The sequence below is a fragment of the Sebastes fasciatus genome, chromosome 9, assembly GCF_043250625.1.
Source record: "Sebastes fasciatus isolate fSebFas1 chromosome 9, fSebFas1.pri, whole genome shotgun sequence".
Taxonomy (NCBI): Eukaryota; Metazoa; Chordata; class Actinopteri; order Perciformes; family Sebastidae; genus Sebastes; species Sebastes fasciatus.
The window spans coordinates 15102441-15118774 of NC_133803.1; the positions used below are offsets into that span (position 1 = coordinate 15102441).

General features: G+C 41.4%; 1 protein-coding gene across 3 annotated transcripts in view; it reads left to right on the forward strand.

Annotated features, from left to right (window-relative positions):
* Positions 1–16334, forward strand: part of ryr2b (ryanodine receptor 2b (cardiac)) — an 82284-nt gene that overhangs the window by 39315 nt on the left and 26635 nt on the right. For all 3 annotated transcript variants that reach the window (XM_074646224.1, XM_074646221.1, XM_074646223.1), the window contains 23 exons: positions 570–660; positions 1251–1391; positions 4250–4413; positions 4669–4747; positions 5538–5627; positions 5890–6027; positions 6184–6261; positions 8159–8234; positions 8393–8516; positions 8739–8854; positions 9245–9321; positions 10957–11069; positions 11296–11345; positions 11494–11554; positions 12088–12335; positions 13125–13206; positions 14000–14130; positions 14272–14592; positions 14700–14937; positions 15307–15394; positions 15511–15597; positions 15766–15927; positions 16148–16210. In XM_074646224.1, coding sequence (XP_074502325.1) covers positions 570–660; positions 1251–1391; positions 4250–4413; positions 4669–4747; positions 5538–5627; positions 5890–6027; positions 6184–6261; positions 8159–8234; positions 8393–8516; positions 8739–8854; positions 9245–9321; positions 10957–11069; positions 11296–11345; positions 11494–11554; positions 12088–12335; positions 13125–13206; positions 14000–14130; positions 14272–14592; positions 14700–14937; positions 15307–15394; positions 15511–15597; positions 15766–15927; positions 16148–16210 — 2818 coding nt within the window. The remainder of the gene's footprint in view (positions 1–569; positions 661–1250; positions 1392–4249; positions 4414–4668; positions 4748–5537; positions 5628–5889; positions 6028–6183; positions 6262–8158; positions 8235–8392; positions 8517–8738; positions 8855–9244; positions 9322–10956; positions 11070–11295; positions 11346–11493; positions 11555–12087; positions 12336–13124; positions 13207–13999; positions 14131–14271; positions 14593–14699; positions 14938–15306; positions 15395–15510; positions 15598–15765; positions 15928–16147; positions 16211–16334) is intronic.

Here is a 16334-nt window from a genome sequence, read left to right on the forward strand (position 1 = left end):
ACTGCTTTTAGTTGGTATGATGAAAACAACCTACAGAGTTAGGGTTCTGTCTCTGCTTACTGCAAGGAGTAGTTGCTGTTGTTGTCTGCAGATAGAATATTGATTTTTCTGCAAGTTGTCAATATGTTATATATGTTATGCATTCAATGTTATATTTTGAAGCTGCATCTTCTGTGGTCTGACATTTTTAATTCATGAACTTTTGCACCATTAGTTTTCTGTATCCATTGATCTGACGGACTTTTTGCTGTTTGACCAAATCACATGTTGAGAAGAGAAATGAGAAACAGCAAAAAAAAATTGTTAATTGATGCACACGCATAAGTTCACTCATTATGTTTAATGAGTCACTATAAAGCCTGTTTTTGCCCAATTTAGATGTATTTTGCCAAAGTCAATAACAATGTTGACAAATTAGTTGCATCTTGCCCATGGCATCTTCTCAATTATATGTGACATTCTTCTGAGACATGATAATCAGTCATGACATCATTCATCTGGTGTGTGTGTCGGTGGATGTGATATGTATCTGCTCATGTGACTAATGCTGCCCTCATTGGCGTCCTCAGTAAACTTCAACCATCTATGATGCAGCCTCTTCTTCGACGTCTCGTCTTCGATGTTCCCCATCTCACAGACTACAGCAAGATGCCACTAAAGGTGGATAAACTAAAAGCATTTTACTACAGTAAACACCGATCCGCCATAACATTAGGACAGCATGGGCACCCTGACTGGTCTGCAGCTACTCAGCCCCATACGCAACAAACTGCGATGCACTGTGTGTTCTGACACCTTTCTATCTGAACCAGCATTAACTTTTTCAGCAATTTGAGCTACAGTAGCTCTTCCATTGGATCGGACAACACGGGCCAGCCTTCGTCCCCACGTGCATCAATGAGCCTTGGGTCTGAACCTGTCGCCGGTTCACCGGTTTTCCTTCCTTGGACCACTTTTGGTTGGTCCTGACCACTGCAGACCGGAAACATCCCACAAGAGCTGCAGTTTTGGAGATGCTCTGACCCAGTCGTCTAGCCATCACAATTTGGCCCTTGTCAAAGTCGCTCACATCCTTACGCTTGCTCATTTTTTCTGCTTCCAACACAAAGTTCAAAATTCTAAATGTTCACTTGCTGCCTAATATATCCCACCCTTAATGTTATGGCTGATCGGTGTATGTGAAAACATATTTGCATGCCAAGTTAAAATGATACATTTTATTGACTTTGGTCAATACTTTCATCCACCAGCTCTTGACCAGTCACTACGAGCAGAGGTGGAAGTACTACTCCCTAGCTGGAGGGCAGTGCGACCAGGATTTGGCCTCTGAAGAGGAGCTCCACCTGTCTAGAAAGTTGTTCTGGGGCGTATTTAAGGCCTTGGCAAAGAAGGTAAACCATAATGAATACCTGTGTCAATCTCAAAATCACATTGAAGCTATTTACAATTGGAATACAGTAGCAACCGCTTATAGTGATCACGGTTACAGCCGTGATCAACCGCTTATATGGATCAAAAAGCTTGGGACGGAATCATTCCTTTACAAATGCTGTTTAAGTAATCCGCTTATAGTTTTCATTTTAGTTCTTTTCATACATGACAACATATGAAAAACATTTTAAAACTACGTTAGACTAATGTTAATTGAATTTTTGTTTTGTTTTTTACTTTACTCTCCTGATACTTTGCCTCGTGGACCGTCTGATTTCCGGCTGAATACCTGATGCTACGTGCACATTGATATCTAAATGGGAAAAGGAAAGTAATTTTCTCTGAATAAACAATTAACGCGAATGGGGAAAGCACTTGTGGTTGAAGCCGCCCTCATCAAGTGGATTGATAATGCCTCGTCACGTAATGCCCCCAAAGTGAAACTCTGCAAACTCTCTCCTCTGAACCACAGTGCCGGCAGCTCATGCACGTCTCCCTCCATACCTCTACCAAGTGAGAGAACGAGGAGCCCCGGCAAAGGGGCGCCGTTCTGCATGCATGCTCGTGCTGCAGAGCCAACCAAAAACGGCAAAGCGTCACCCTTGGCGAAGCGATCCGTTTCATTACTTTGTATCCATGTAATAAATATATAAATATCAATTAGATGGTGATCTGCATTAGAACTGAAGCACAACAACAAAATATTGGCTTTAATAATCATCCGCTTAGAGTAATCAATTTGACCCAGACAGACGTGATCACTATAAGCGGATTCCATTGTATCTAGTGCAGCGCCCGTTCGGGGCGTGACTGTCAGAATGGGTCGATTGCTTGGCTCCCAGTATTGCTGCTAGCAGACTTGTCATGGGGGTGTGCCTGTTCGGAACGCATGCCCGAGTGGGCTGATTGCTTGGCCTCCGAAAGTGCTACTTTCAGCATTGTCGAGAACCACTCATCATTCGTTGACTCCAGGGAAGTGAAGAACAGTTAGTATATCCAGCAGCAAAAGTGGACTGCAGGCAATGAGCAGCGGCCTGTAAAGTCCTGCTGCAGACGACATGCTTGACTCTCTGCAGTCTGCAGAGCCCTGAAGCCCCGCCCCCGGTTGCTGCACAGAGCGTACATGTCTAGAAGGGAACCCTCAAGTTGAAAACTCTCGGGTGACTCGCTGCCCAACAACCCATCCTAACGTTAACTATTCATGATCAAGGACTAACCTCAACGATCTGGTGAGAGTTTCGCAACTTCTGGGTTACCTTTTAGATACGACCGCGCTGTTTGCTTGTTTATTCAAATTTAGATAAATATTGAACGTGTCGTGTGTCCAAATTGCACCAACTTTGACACTGCACATTTTTGGGTCCCCAGCAATACACCCACCAAGTGTGAAGTAGATCAGATGAACGGTTCTCGAGATATGCAAAAGACATATATACACATATAGACACAGATTCCTTGCTTTATAGCTAGATATTTTCGTGGAGCACCAAAAACTTTGTAGAAAATTAATAAATGTTTAATATTTGGACAGGTATCCCATCATTGATTTATCGCCTCTTCTTTTTCCAACCTCCTCAAAGTTCATTGGAGGAGAAACAGCAAAATACGTATTTGATTTTCTCCGTGAGTAAACTTCTAGAAGGATTTCAGTGGAGCATGATATAACACACTTGAGATTAAGAGTACATGTTTCAAATCCTCCCACCTCTGCACCAACTTCTGGGAAATGTGAGAAACATAAGCAATAACTGGATCTTTCCTCAGTTGACTGTATGCATGGACCAGCATACTTCTGAACTGATACTTACCTCATAAGAACCTTCACAAGATCATTACAGGCCCACTTGTGACCCACATCAAACAGCCTCAGAAACCGAGAACAGAAGAATCTCTTCAGAGAACAATGACAGTGTATATGTAGTGAAGCTTAAGTGTACAGTATTTCAGTTGCCCTATTTATTGTACTACTATGCTTATTTTAGATTGGCTACAATTGTACAAACCACTTAGTTAAGCGTGTTATCGTTGGCTTCATGCAGTAACCAGATTTCTTGATCATCATGTAAACGAGAAACTTCTCTTTTATTGGGATAAGGGATTTCTCAGCTAAATTCCAGTTGGGGAAATGGGATTTCTTGACCACTTAACAAGGTCTCCAACAGGGTTTTTCAGCCGAAGTATTTCTGCAACAAGGGTAGGTCTTTGTATCCAAAATAATTAAATCCAGTGTTTTATTAAATTGGATGGTTTCCTCACTTTAATAGTGTTCCGTTTGTAAAATTCAGACACAGACTCAAAGTAAAAAAAAAGCAAACAAGGACATAAATTGTTACTGCTGCAAGCAAAGCACCAAAAACCAGGCTTAACCAATATCATCCAATAGTAGAGTTGCAGTGCCAGTTCTGCAATTGGATGTCAGCTCTGCAATATGCTTCGGTATTGATTTGGTGCATGTGTGTACATAAACATAATAACAGCGCTTTTGAAAATTATAAAAAGCTGCATAAAGTGGAAAGGTGCATTCTGTCAAAATTGTACCGACCATGTCACGTTAACACACAGGGCTAAGAAATCAATGATGTATATTGATGATGTATCATTCCCTCTTAGAGCAATCACTGTCTTCTTGTAAAATGTGGAGGATGCTGACAAACAGACTGTTTAAATCAATAATTACAAACTTTGTTCTTCCTATTTTTTTGTATCTCTGTATTATTTGTCCCATTTTGTCTTATTGTGTCCCATGCTGTCTCTTTTTCTTCTTTCCTTCCTCACGCATTATGTTTCCAATACCCCCCTTCCTTCTCCAACTCTACAGCCCTATGAGCTTCAGTTATTCAGGCTGTGTGTCCAGTGTCTGGCTGCAGTGGCCAAGGCCCTGCCGCCTGACCACATGGACTCAAGCTGTGTGTCCCATACAGAGGGAAAAGCCTCGATGGACACAGAAGGACACTTTGACCCCCAACCTGTGGTTACCTCCAAGTAAGACACTGACCAGGGAATAGCATACTGTATGTTGATTCTGGATGACCTGTTCTGCTCCAGGAAAAGTGTAAACTGTAATTTGGTAGACACAATTAACTTTGGGACAACTTTTAGGTCATTTTCAAAAGAGGTGTGGATATAAAAATGTATTTTCATGCTCTTGATAATTTTTCCCATTAATAATGCGCAGTTGTATCCTAATGTGTTACTGTGCGATAGAGCTAAATTATGTCATTTCTTTCCCTGCACTAGCGTGTCAGTGCCAGAGAGACTGGAGTTTGTAGTGAACAAGTATGCAGAGCACACTCACGAGAAGTGGTCACTGGAAAAGGTAATATCACAATAATTACTCCTCAAATCTGAACGGCCTGTTAAAGCTGACAAAGTAGAGTTGATGTATGATATCTTGGTCAGGACTGAACCACTTAAAGTTACTACGAGGAACTTTCATTTTGTATTGAATGTGGCGGTCCCTGTGGGGAAAAGTGGTAGTGTTTACGAGCACCAGAGTCCCTTCAGAAAACCTCTCATTTTACTGCAGCAGGGTCTGACAGTCTGCCCCGCGCAGTCCTGGTTCTAGTTCTCCTGGGCATCCCTTCCTTTCAGTTGGCCCAGCAATACGGCATGGGCCTCCAGCAGCGTGATGTCTGTGTTGGCTCCGAGCAGGGACCAGCAGAGCAGCGTGGCAAAGCTCCACTCCTGGCCAGAGGAGAAGCCGCTGCTACCTAGCAGCAGCGAAGCCGGATCTGGGTCTGTTCACGGTTGGCTGCCGGAGGCCCCTCTGGAGTCTGAGCTAAAGGAGTTCCTGGTGAACCGCATGATTTCATCTGATTCCGGTGGCACTGATGATGATCGTTAAGAACAACTGTATATAAATAGCCAATCATCTTGCTGATGGTCTCATTTATTAATGTTGGTCATATAGAGGCTTCAGTATTACGTTGAGAGTGTTTCGTAAACAGTTAAAAGTTCCTCATAGTAACTTTAAGAATACATTCACAAGATCATTTCTCTGCTTGATGATGATGATCAATGTCAAAATATCTGTGTTGTGTGGTTGAGCTAATATATTGATGTCTGCATATTTTCTATAACGTGTGAATCTGTGTGTTATCTGGCAGTTTGCCAACGGCTGGGTTCATGGGGAGCAGCTATGCGAGAGCACCAAGGTTCACCCTCTCCTCAAGCCGTACAGGGCTGTGGCAGAAAAGGTAGAGTGAGAAGTCAAAAAAGAACAAAAAAAGAAAGCAGTGAACTGAGAAATCCCAGAAGCACTTGCATACTTAATGTGGTGTATGTAATATAAAAGATTAAAATGCCTTGGTTCGTGGTCTTTGTTGTATGGAATGGACAACAGACTTCTTTTCAAGTTTTTGAAATATGAAAATAGTTCGATGCTGTTGTTCTGCTGTCCTTCCTTGACCTTCAGTTCAGTTTTATATGAGGGATTATCTATATTTCTGTGTTTTCCAGGAGAAGGAAGCATACCGCTGGGCCATTAAAGAAACGATAAAGAGTATGCTGGCCTTTGGATGGACCATAGAGAGAACCAAAGAAGGAGATGCATTTGGCACGCATACCTGCGCACAGAGAGTATCTCAGTCTGGACAGGTATATGTACTCCATAGGCCACATTCACTTAGCCTCCGTGCACCAAACGTGTCTGTTCTAGTAAAAGTAATCTCATTCATGACTAAACTTCTTCCCACTGGACTCCCTACTGAAAGTTTTTTAATTGAGTAATCAGCCATTTGTTGTCTGCCATAGCTGTCTTTTGAAGGAGCATCAACCTTCAGCCCCAAACCTATGGACATGAGCAGCATCACCTTATCATGGGACCAATGTGTAAGTCATTTTTTTTTTGCTTTATACTTTATTAAAGTAGGTACAACTTTCTCTGTACTTTAATCCTGGCAACCAATCTGCAGAGTTGGTAACGCTGACCTGTCACCAGTGTTGTTATAAGGCAAATACATTTGAATAATCCATATAATATCTTGCATGGCATCAAGATTATAATTGTGAGTTGTCAGATGTAATGTAAGTGGCTCAACACCCAGAGACCCACGTAGACCCATTTTTGTATTTTTTTAGGGGGGTCAGGAGGTCTTTAGAGGGAGATAATAGGTCAACAGTATATGTCACATCAGAAGTGATGTACATCATCTGAAAGCTGGGAATCTGAAGATTAATTTGAGATGCAGCTCAGCACTGTGTGTCAAGTTGTTCTAGTCATAAATCAGAAATAAAAAATAATCAATTAAAATATTTAATCGATATTAATCACATGAGTGTCTATAGTTAATTGAGATTGATCGCAAATTAATCACACAATTTTTATCTGTTCAAAATGTACCTTAAAGGGAGATTTGTCAAATATGTAATTCACTTATCAACATGGTAGTGGGCAAATATGCTTGCTTTATGGATGTATATATTTATTATTGGAAAGCAATTAAAAACACAAAACAATGACAAATATTGTCCAGAAACCCTCACAGGTACTGCATTTAGCATATAACATATGCTCAAATCATAACATGGCAAACTGCAGCCCAACAGGCAACAACAGCTGTCAGTGTGTCAGTGTGCTGACTTGACTATGACTTGCCCCAAACTGCATGTGATTATCATAAAGTGGGCATGTCTATAAAGGGGAGACTCGTGGGTACCCATAGAACCCATTTTCATTCACATATCTTGGGGTCAGAGGTCAAAGGACCCCTTTGAAAATGGTCATACCAGTTTTTCCCCACCAAAATTTAGCATATGTTTGGAGTGTTATTTAGCCCCCTTTGCGACAAGCTAGTATGACATGGTTGGTACGAATGGATTCCATAGGTTTTTCTAGTTTCATGTGGTACCAGTATCTTCACTCTAGCTTTAAAACTGAGCCCGCTACAACCTCCGAAAGATCGATTGGGTTAATGCGCCAAAGAAGTTAGTGGCGTTAAAAATGAATCTGTGTTAACGCGTTATTACATTAACTTTGACAGCCCTAAAAATAATTGATTAGTTAAAACAAATTGTGAGGAACGCCATAGAAAAAGCCATGCTGTGATTTGGTATCAAAAAACTTTTGACATTTGAAGATTTCTGTAAGATTTTTTCAGGAATTGGATGGCGAGCACTTCTGTTCTGGAAACTGCTCAGAAACCCCCTTATTGTCAATCTACCTAGGAAAGCCATCCATCCTCTGAATGCCCTACGTCTCTAGTTTGTGGGTGTAACGTTTTATGAGGCTGTGATTATCCTAGAGGTCATATACATACCCAATACATTTAATTCCAAGACTGTTAAGGGACCATTAATGTACTCATACATTTTCAAATACACCATAGGTGAAAATAACTGCATGTGATTATCATAAAGTGGGTATATCTGTAAAGGGCAGACTCATGGGTACCCATAGAACCCATTATTTTCTTTTAAAACAACTCAGCGACACAAATTCCACTGCCTGGAAAGTGAAGTCGCCTTTAAAAGGTAAAATCATCTACCATTAACATAACATGTTTGGAGTGCTGTGTAATCATATTTGAGCTGCAGGACCCATTTTTCTTGATGCATTTCCTTGACAAAAGTAGTTTCCTTGTTGGAAAAGTGGGCCCGGACTCTCCACCGGATCCATTAGGATACTGTCTGCTGCCAGCTGCTTTGAAAGCAGAGTGAAAGGAGCTGATATGTTTGTGGCAGACAGTTGAATATAGATTTTTACTTTTTTCTTTTTTTTTTTCTGTAGGCTATGGCTGAACAGTTGGCTGAAAACTACCACAATGCCTGGGCTAAGAGGAAGAAATTAGAACTTGAGAGTAAAGGTACCATACTATGATGTCAACATTTTATATTTCTTCAAGTCGTCTCGTCTTCTCTCGTCTTGTCTCGTTTCCGCTCATCTCCTCTCCTCTTCTCTTCTCATAGTAAGCACAGAACAGTCAACACAGTTGCAATGTATTTGACTCATTTCTGTTCTCAGGAGGGGGTGGCCATTCAATGCTTGTACCCTATGATACCCTGACTGCCAAGGAGAAGATTAAATTCAGAGAGCGAGCCCAGGATGTCCTCAAGTTCCTTCAGCTCAATGGTTACACTGTGTGGAGGTGAGTACAGAATGAGCTTGTGATTGCGAAAGGGCAATGTGATACAGTATGTATGAGGTGGGTAGCAAATGAGGTGTTCCATTTTCATTTCACAGTGGTGTGCAGGCCTTTCCTGGAAATACAAAATACATGGCCAGATTATACAGTGATTAAGGTTAGAACTCTCTGTCTTTTCAGGTAGCGATGTGTCATTATCCCTGTTTTCTTTCACTTCCTCTACAGGGATCGGAAGACAGTGGAGATGGACTTTCCAGCCGTAGCCAACTGCTTTGGCTACACTCTCCTTCAGCGGCTGCTCTCTCACACCGAGGATGCCCAAGAGCACATGTTGGAGCTGGGTAAGATGATAATGTTCATGACTGTAAAGGCCAAAAACATAAATCATGGAAATAAAACACATAAAAGAACTTTCACATTATACATCCCAAAGGAATGAGTACATTATGTAGCTGACACTGTAAGGTTTTGATCATACCGCTGGGCCTTGAATCTTCACATTTGATCATTAATGAGCAGCAGTCTCTTGCGTCTATATTCAGCCTGTCCCCTCAGGGTAGATTTGATTTGAACCACAAAATAGCTCACAGCAGGCCTGGGTATGTGGACTGGTCTGTCTTATGTGAAAATTACCTCGAAACACTTTTATTATTTATATTATTCTATTTTATCTGCAGTATTGTGGTAGTTTAAGTCTTTGATTTTGTATTTCATTGTGTTTTTCTTTCCAGAGGTGATGCAAGCCAGAGGACAGATGTCTAAAGGAGAGAGAGCTCCACACCAGCAACCACTTCATTTTTTCCCCAAGGTTTGCTTCTGATCAAATACATATCTAAGCACTGTCGAAATCTTCTGTCTGACATGGAATTTCTAACATTGACTTAGCACCCTTCCAATTAAATTTTTCCAATGCCGTTTTCTTTCTTCTCCTTAGCCTTTTTTTTTTTTATTTCATTCACGTCATCTAATTAGTTTTGTTAGATGGTTGCCATGGGCAACCCCTCTAAGTAAAACCCTTTGTGGCTGTGTAATTTATTTAACCATTTTGGAAATCCATGTGGGCGTGTCGATTGCCATCAGGACATTGATTAAAGCTTCCCACACAGTTCTGCCTCCAAGGAGTCAGCGAATGAAAAGGGTTTATTTCTCATTGATGGGGCCCACTGAGTCAGACCCAGTCAGCCAATACAGTGAACAGTCATGCCTCAGATCTCTACACCCCACACCTCCTCAACCACACGCTCAAACAACCGCCCACGTCTCTGTCTGTCTGGCTGTCTGGCTGTCCATCTGTCTGTCTTTGAATTGCTAGTGCTTCATAAGAATAGCTAATAAAGTGCAAAATGTTTCCCCCACAGGTCCTTGTTGGGTCCATCATTACGAACTCATGTTAAACAGGCAGGCACTGCTCAGACCTCCAAACCATTTTTGAAATTGTAGTCATGATCACAATCGATTTAAATATTTAATCGCGATTAATCACAAATGAATCGCACATTTTTTATCTGTTCAAAATGTATCTTAAAGGGAGATTTGTCAAGTATTTAATACTCTTATCAACATGGGAGTGGGTAAATATGCTTTCTTTATACAAATGTATGTATATATTTATTACTGGAAATCAATTAAAAACACAAAACAATGACAAATATTGTCCAGAAACCCTCACAGGTACTGCACTTAGCATAAAAAATATAACCAAATCATAACATGGCAAACTCAAACCCAACAGGCAACAACAGCTGTCAGTGTGTCAGTGTGCTGATTTGACTATGACTTGCCCCAAACTGCATGTGATTATCATAAAGTGGGCATGTCTGTAAAGGGGAGACTCGTGGGTACCCATAGAACCCATTTTCATTCACATATCTTGAGGTCAGAGGTCAAGGGACCCCTTTGAAAATGGCCAGGTCAGTTTTTCCTCGCCAAAATTTAGCATAAGTTTGGAGCATTATTACGCCTCCATCTCAAACAAGCTAGTATGGTTGGTATCAAAAGATTCCTTAGGTTTTATAGTTTCATATGATGCCAGTATCTTCACTCTAGCTTTAAAACTGAACCTAAAACTCGCAAGATGCGTTAAAGAAATAAGTGGCGTTAAAACAAATTTGCTATAACGCGTTGTTATTATCGTGTTAACTTTGACAGCCCTAATCACAAGACACTCAAATTGGCTGAACTAAGAAATGATGAACAAGACTTCCAGATTTATCTTTTTGATGTAATGGTGCAGCCATAAAAAAAAAATGTGTCTATGAATTAGATATTCCTCTCAGCGAGTGTGATGTACCTTCAATGAAGCACTAGGAAAAGAAGGCACAGAATATAATATTATTTTTAAATAGAACTTTGAAGCTACAGTGGTCAGAGGAAATTTAAGGGGAATTGTGGGTAATACATGTTGATTTATGAAGTGACCTTTGACTATTACTCCATTCAACAGGTAATCCTTCCTCTTTTGGAACAATATGTGATGAGCCACCGTCTGTATTTCCTCACCACTTCTCTCTGCTCGCGAAGCCATGCGTCAAAAAAGGAAAAGGAGATTATTGCAAGGTATGTGTTACTCCCAACAAAACACACAGTATGTTGATAACACCAGCAGTATTTTAAAGTTTTCTTAAGCTCTTGCACATTGTATTGTATTGGGACAATTCCTTTGACGTGTTTTGCATAATAATTTTTTTGACAGAAGAAGCCTCATTCTTCTGATTATGTGTCCCGTATGTTTTCCCACTCCTCTCTCCTCATTACTGCACTTGTCTTTTCTCCTCACATCCAGTCTCTTTTGTAAGATTGCAGCTCTAGTAAGACACAGAATCTCACTCTTTGGTAAGGATGATGTGGAAATAACTCATTCTTGTTCGTTGATTCCTTGGTTTGCTCTTTGAAATGTAACAGTGTGAGATTCAACTTATTCCATGTGTGTTTGTGCATGTTCTATAGTTGCATATCTTTTCATCTCTGTGTGTTTTTCCAGGAAACGAAGCCTCAACAGTTGCAAGCTGCCTCCATGTTTTGGCTCAGGCTCTGGATGCCAGGTAGCTAGATGGCACTACCGTCACACTCTGCCAGAATCGATCTCCTTGCTCTGCCTGCGGTCACATCAGTGTCACACCACCAAGTCTGAGGATGAGATGACTGGTGTAATTGAGCCACTGATACACTGATGCTATCTAATTGTGGTTGATATCACTTTTACTCCCTGAGGACAACGCCTCTGAAGCATGACGCTAGAAGTAGAATCTAGGCTCAGCAGAGATTGATGTCATTTGGACTTGCCTGGTGGATAGATTAGCAACTGATTTAGTCCACTTAACTGCTTTTATTATAGCTTGCCGAAAGAGACACTGCATGCCACCTTTAACATTTTCATTTTCTACACTTCTCATTTAACATAAAAAAAAAAGAAAGAAAAAGAATTATAATTTTCACGGAAAGTCTCTTCTTTTTTTTTTTTTAGGTTACAACCTGTTCACACATTGGCAATAAAAAACGATTAGAAAACTTTTTTATGTGTAAAAACTTACATACAGTCCCTTTTAACTGCCATTTTTCCATCCTTTGACCTTAGGGCATTGATGAAGTCAGCACCAGAGGCTATCCAAGCATCTCTGCATTCATTCTTTGAGGCGGCTGCAGCGGATCTGGAGATGACCGTGGAAAACCTTTCTGTGACCTTAGTCTGTTTGCCTCCGAGTAGGAGTCAACAGGCTAGAGGAGTGGCCAAGGTTCTCAGCTTCACCACCTCCGTTCTCCTCCCCACCCTCACTTCCCTCTTCCAGCATCTTAGCAACCAAAACTACGGAGTGGACCTTCTGGGTAAGGGCGGGAATAATGTCTCAAATGAAAGTATGATGGATGCATTTTACATCTTAAATACACCCTAAAATACACAATAACAAATACAGTCTGTTTTATTGGCAGAAATAGAATATAATATCAATAAGTATGTTTTCTTTAGTGTATAATAACTTGAGATATGAATTGTTGTGTTTTCGTTACCTTAGAATGAGCTGTTTATATTTACATACGGAGCGGATCCAACGAACAAACCATACTCTGGCTCGAGATAGGGCCATTCACATTTTTCGCGTTGGCTACCTTAATTGTCCTACACGCTTAGCGGCACACAGGACAATTTTCCGTTGGTTACAATCTGAAACCTCCCCCGTTAGATGTCGCCAAATCCTACACACTGCACCTTTAACATACCTTCCTCTACCTTCACAATAGTACACATACAGTACAAGCACCACCACGTGTTGTCAGTAGTGTCGTTCGTTTCCCTCCGTATGCTATGGAGCTGGATGAACAGCTGGTATCCACACCCCTGAAAACACTCAGGGACACCCTCCACTCAACTTCCTACCTTCCAGATCTTTGAAACCGGCTCTCATTAAGTGTCTCAGTCATTGCCACATAGCAGCAGGAGCATATTGTCTCCCTCACTAATATCCTGACCTTCCAGGAATCATTCATTATATGAAGCAGCAGCCATCCTGCTAGTCTGTCTCTCCGTGATTGTACGCTATCAGCTTTCCTACTCAGTGTCCTTTGGCGGAAACCTAACAGGGATTCTCAGCTTTAAGTATCACCTTGTCTTTCCAGTGGGGAGTATCCAGGTGTCCTGTTACAGGATCCTCAACAGCCTCTACTCTCTTGGCACCAGTAGCAGCATCTACATGGAGGGGTACTACCTATATTGCTATGTGCTTTCAGAGTGTGTGCTAAATGCCTCTCTCCATTTAATGTCTGTCTTTCGGTTTTGAAAAAAATGATACGTCTTACTTAAATGTTACCTTAACAGTTTTTCGTGCATACTGTACATACAATACTTGATCATAGAAATCACAGACATTATGAAATACTCAAATTGTCCACTGCAGTAGCCTCACACTCAAACTAACGTCAGCTAGCCACGCTAGTCACTGTCACCAGCTTCATTTAGTGATTTACCACACTGACAGTGAATATTCATGTAGTGTATGTGGCTCAGATCTCAGTGTGAAAGCCTCGGTTAACCCGCTACACGACAGCTTTTCGTAATTTTCTCTCCTGTGACGGTGAGTTTCTTTCCCCCAAAAGGGAGCGCAGCCTTTGCGATGACACGCTGCTGGTCTGGTCTATAGCTTGGAGCCATAAAGCCCCTCAGTTATATCTTATTTAGGACATAGCAGAGGAACTAATTGGAGATCTGTGTTTTTGGATTTATTGTTGGTGCAACCAACTACACAGCAACTCTTCGGCATAGCGTTATAACTTACCGGTTTGTTTAAAGTAGAAGTTTGGAGACATGTTTCAAATTCCTCTGTTTATGCTGTTACCGTCTTCGAGGGGCACACGATTGTTTTCCCCCAAAAGGGGGCGTGGTCATATGAGCCTACTCTGGATGACGTATTGCCGGTCTGATATATAGAGTTTGATATGATTTAGACATTAGTCAGCCCCGTGCCTATACGTCCTAACACAGCATTCCCATACAGGCAGAGGTCAGCAGCAGGTGCTTGTCTTGCAGCCCTGACTGGGACTTTTCCTGTATGCTTCCTGGAGCCATCCCTAAACCAATCCAACCCTTACTCCATCTACAACACCATGAGTGCTTCTGAGAGAGAAGGTAATAGACAAAAACACTGTATACAGACTGATATTTATCAGTGTTGTCCATTTGATCTTGGCCTCCTTGAACAGCTCTCACCCCCACATCTTAACCCTCACTGTTTTCTCAGCCTTATTTTCCCACATCTGTTTCTGTTAGACCTGGGGCTGCCAGATCAGGTGGTGGACATGTGTCCTCTCTTGCCCTCTCTGGAAGAGGCTCTGGGGGAAGTAGAGGACTTGGCAGGTGCTGGCGCCGGAGCTCGCCAGGCTCACTACATCCATGTCACGAAGGTCACTTTGCCTATGCTGTGCAGCTACATGTCCCGCTGGTGGCACTGGGGCCCTGAGGGCCAGCAAGACAACCCAATCTGCACCGCTGTCATTCCTCAACATGCTAGTGACCTTCTTGGCCACATTCTCCGTATCATCCACAACCATGTGGGAGCAAGCCAGGGTGACTGGATGAAACAGCTGGCAGGTATTGTGGTCATGTACAATACTGTGACTGATTGGATTTCTTTATTCCACATCAGTTATGCCCTTTAATTTTTTCTTCCCACCATTAACAGTTGTCATGTCTTTCAGTTTTTTCTCAGCCAATTATATGCAAAGCCCGCAGTGAGCTGTTAAAGAGCCACTTCCTGCCACTGATGGAGAAGTTGAGGAAGAGGGCCGAATGCGTGCTGCTAGAGGAGGAGCAGATGAAAGCAGAAGGGTGCGATACCTCTGAAGCAGAGATGCAGATACAGGAGAAGTTCACTGTGCTGGTGCGAGACCTCTACGCCTTCTATCCCCTCCTCATCCCATTTGTGGATTCTAATCGGTAAGGCATGCTGCCAAGGAGCTTAGATTTTTCTGCGACCAAAAGCTTGTGGAGTAATTAGAAGTTTTTATAGTCTCAGTGGAAAGTGAAACTTATTTTACTCTAATTGATGATGACATTATCCACCAGTAATTAGCATCTGGCCCCTGAAGTTCTTCAGAAACCTTTTGATCTCCAAATTAATTTCCATTATTGTTGGCGAAACAACTCTCGGTGAATTGAAAAACAATGAAAAATACAACTAAAACATATGTTTTTTTTGACGATACAAATAGAGTAAGATGGATGTCGTTAAGCTTACATACGTTTAGCTTTACAGGAATAAACTTTGTAATGATACTGTGTGTTTTTTGCTTTGTCTTGTCTCAGAGCCAGCTGGCTGAAAGAGTCAAACCCTGACGCTGAGCAGCTGTTCAGCATGGTGGCAGAGGTCTTTATATTCTGGGCCAAATCTCATGTGAGGATGACACATTGTGTTTTTTAATTATTCCTCTCATGTCGATGCGATCCAAATTAATATTGTACCCTATTAATCATGATATTTATTTTCTTCACCCTTGTTTGCCATAACAGAATTTCAAATGGGAGGAACAGAACTTTGTGGTCCAAAATGAAATCAACAACTTGGCTTTCTTGGTCAACAACGACAAAATGTCCAAGGTCAGACATATTTCTGAATAGACCTTACAACTGATGTACAAGAACGGCAACTCTTTAAATCATAGACACTGGTAGTAGTTGTATGGCAATCACAAAAAAAGTTGTCAACTGCCAGTTAAGACTGAAAGTTAATTTATCTCCATGGCTTTAAACACTTTTGAATACTAGTTTGACCATGAGCAGAGGAGGATGAAGAGGAAGGGAGATCGTTATTCCACACACACCTCTCTCATTGTGGCATCCATGAAGAGACTGCTCCCTGTGGGACTCAGGGTTTGTTCTCCAAGCGACCACAGCCTTATCATGTTGGCTAAGAGCGGCTTCACTCAGGTCAGTCGGAAATGTACCAGCATTAATGTTGTCCTCATGGTGACAAATCCTTTGATGTAATGAGTGTATTTATATGTTATTCTGCAGTAGATCACAGTATGATAACCGTCACCTTTTATACCACAGTTTACCGTTACAACCCTAGGTGAAGTTGAGTGTCTTAAAATATCTATGTGTATACAGTATATATTTAATTTTGGCCTTTGTTTGCTTTTCGCAGAAGAACACCCAAGATGAGATTCGAGAGCGTGTTTTCAGTTGCCTTATACATCATCAGAGTCGGGTAAAGACTGTCACTGGATTTCCATTTTTGTGTTCTAAACATTATTTGAAGGAGTATTTTAATTGAAATAAGACGTAAAATAAGTTGAATTGAAACAATATCAAATTAAAGAAAATCCTAAAAG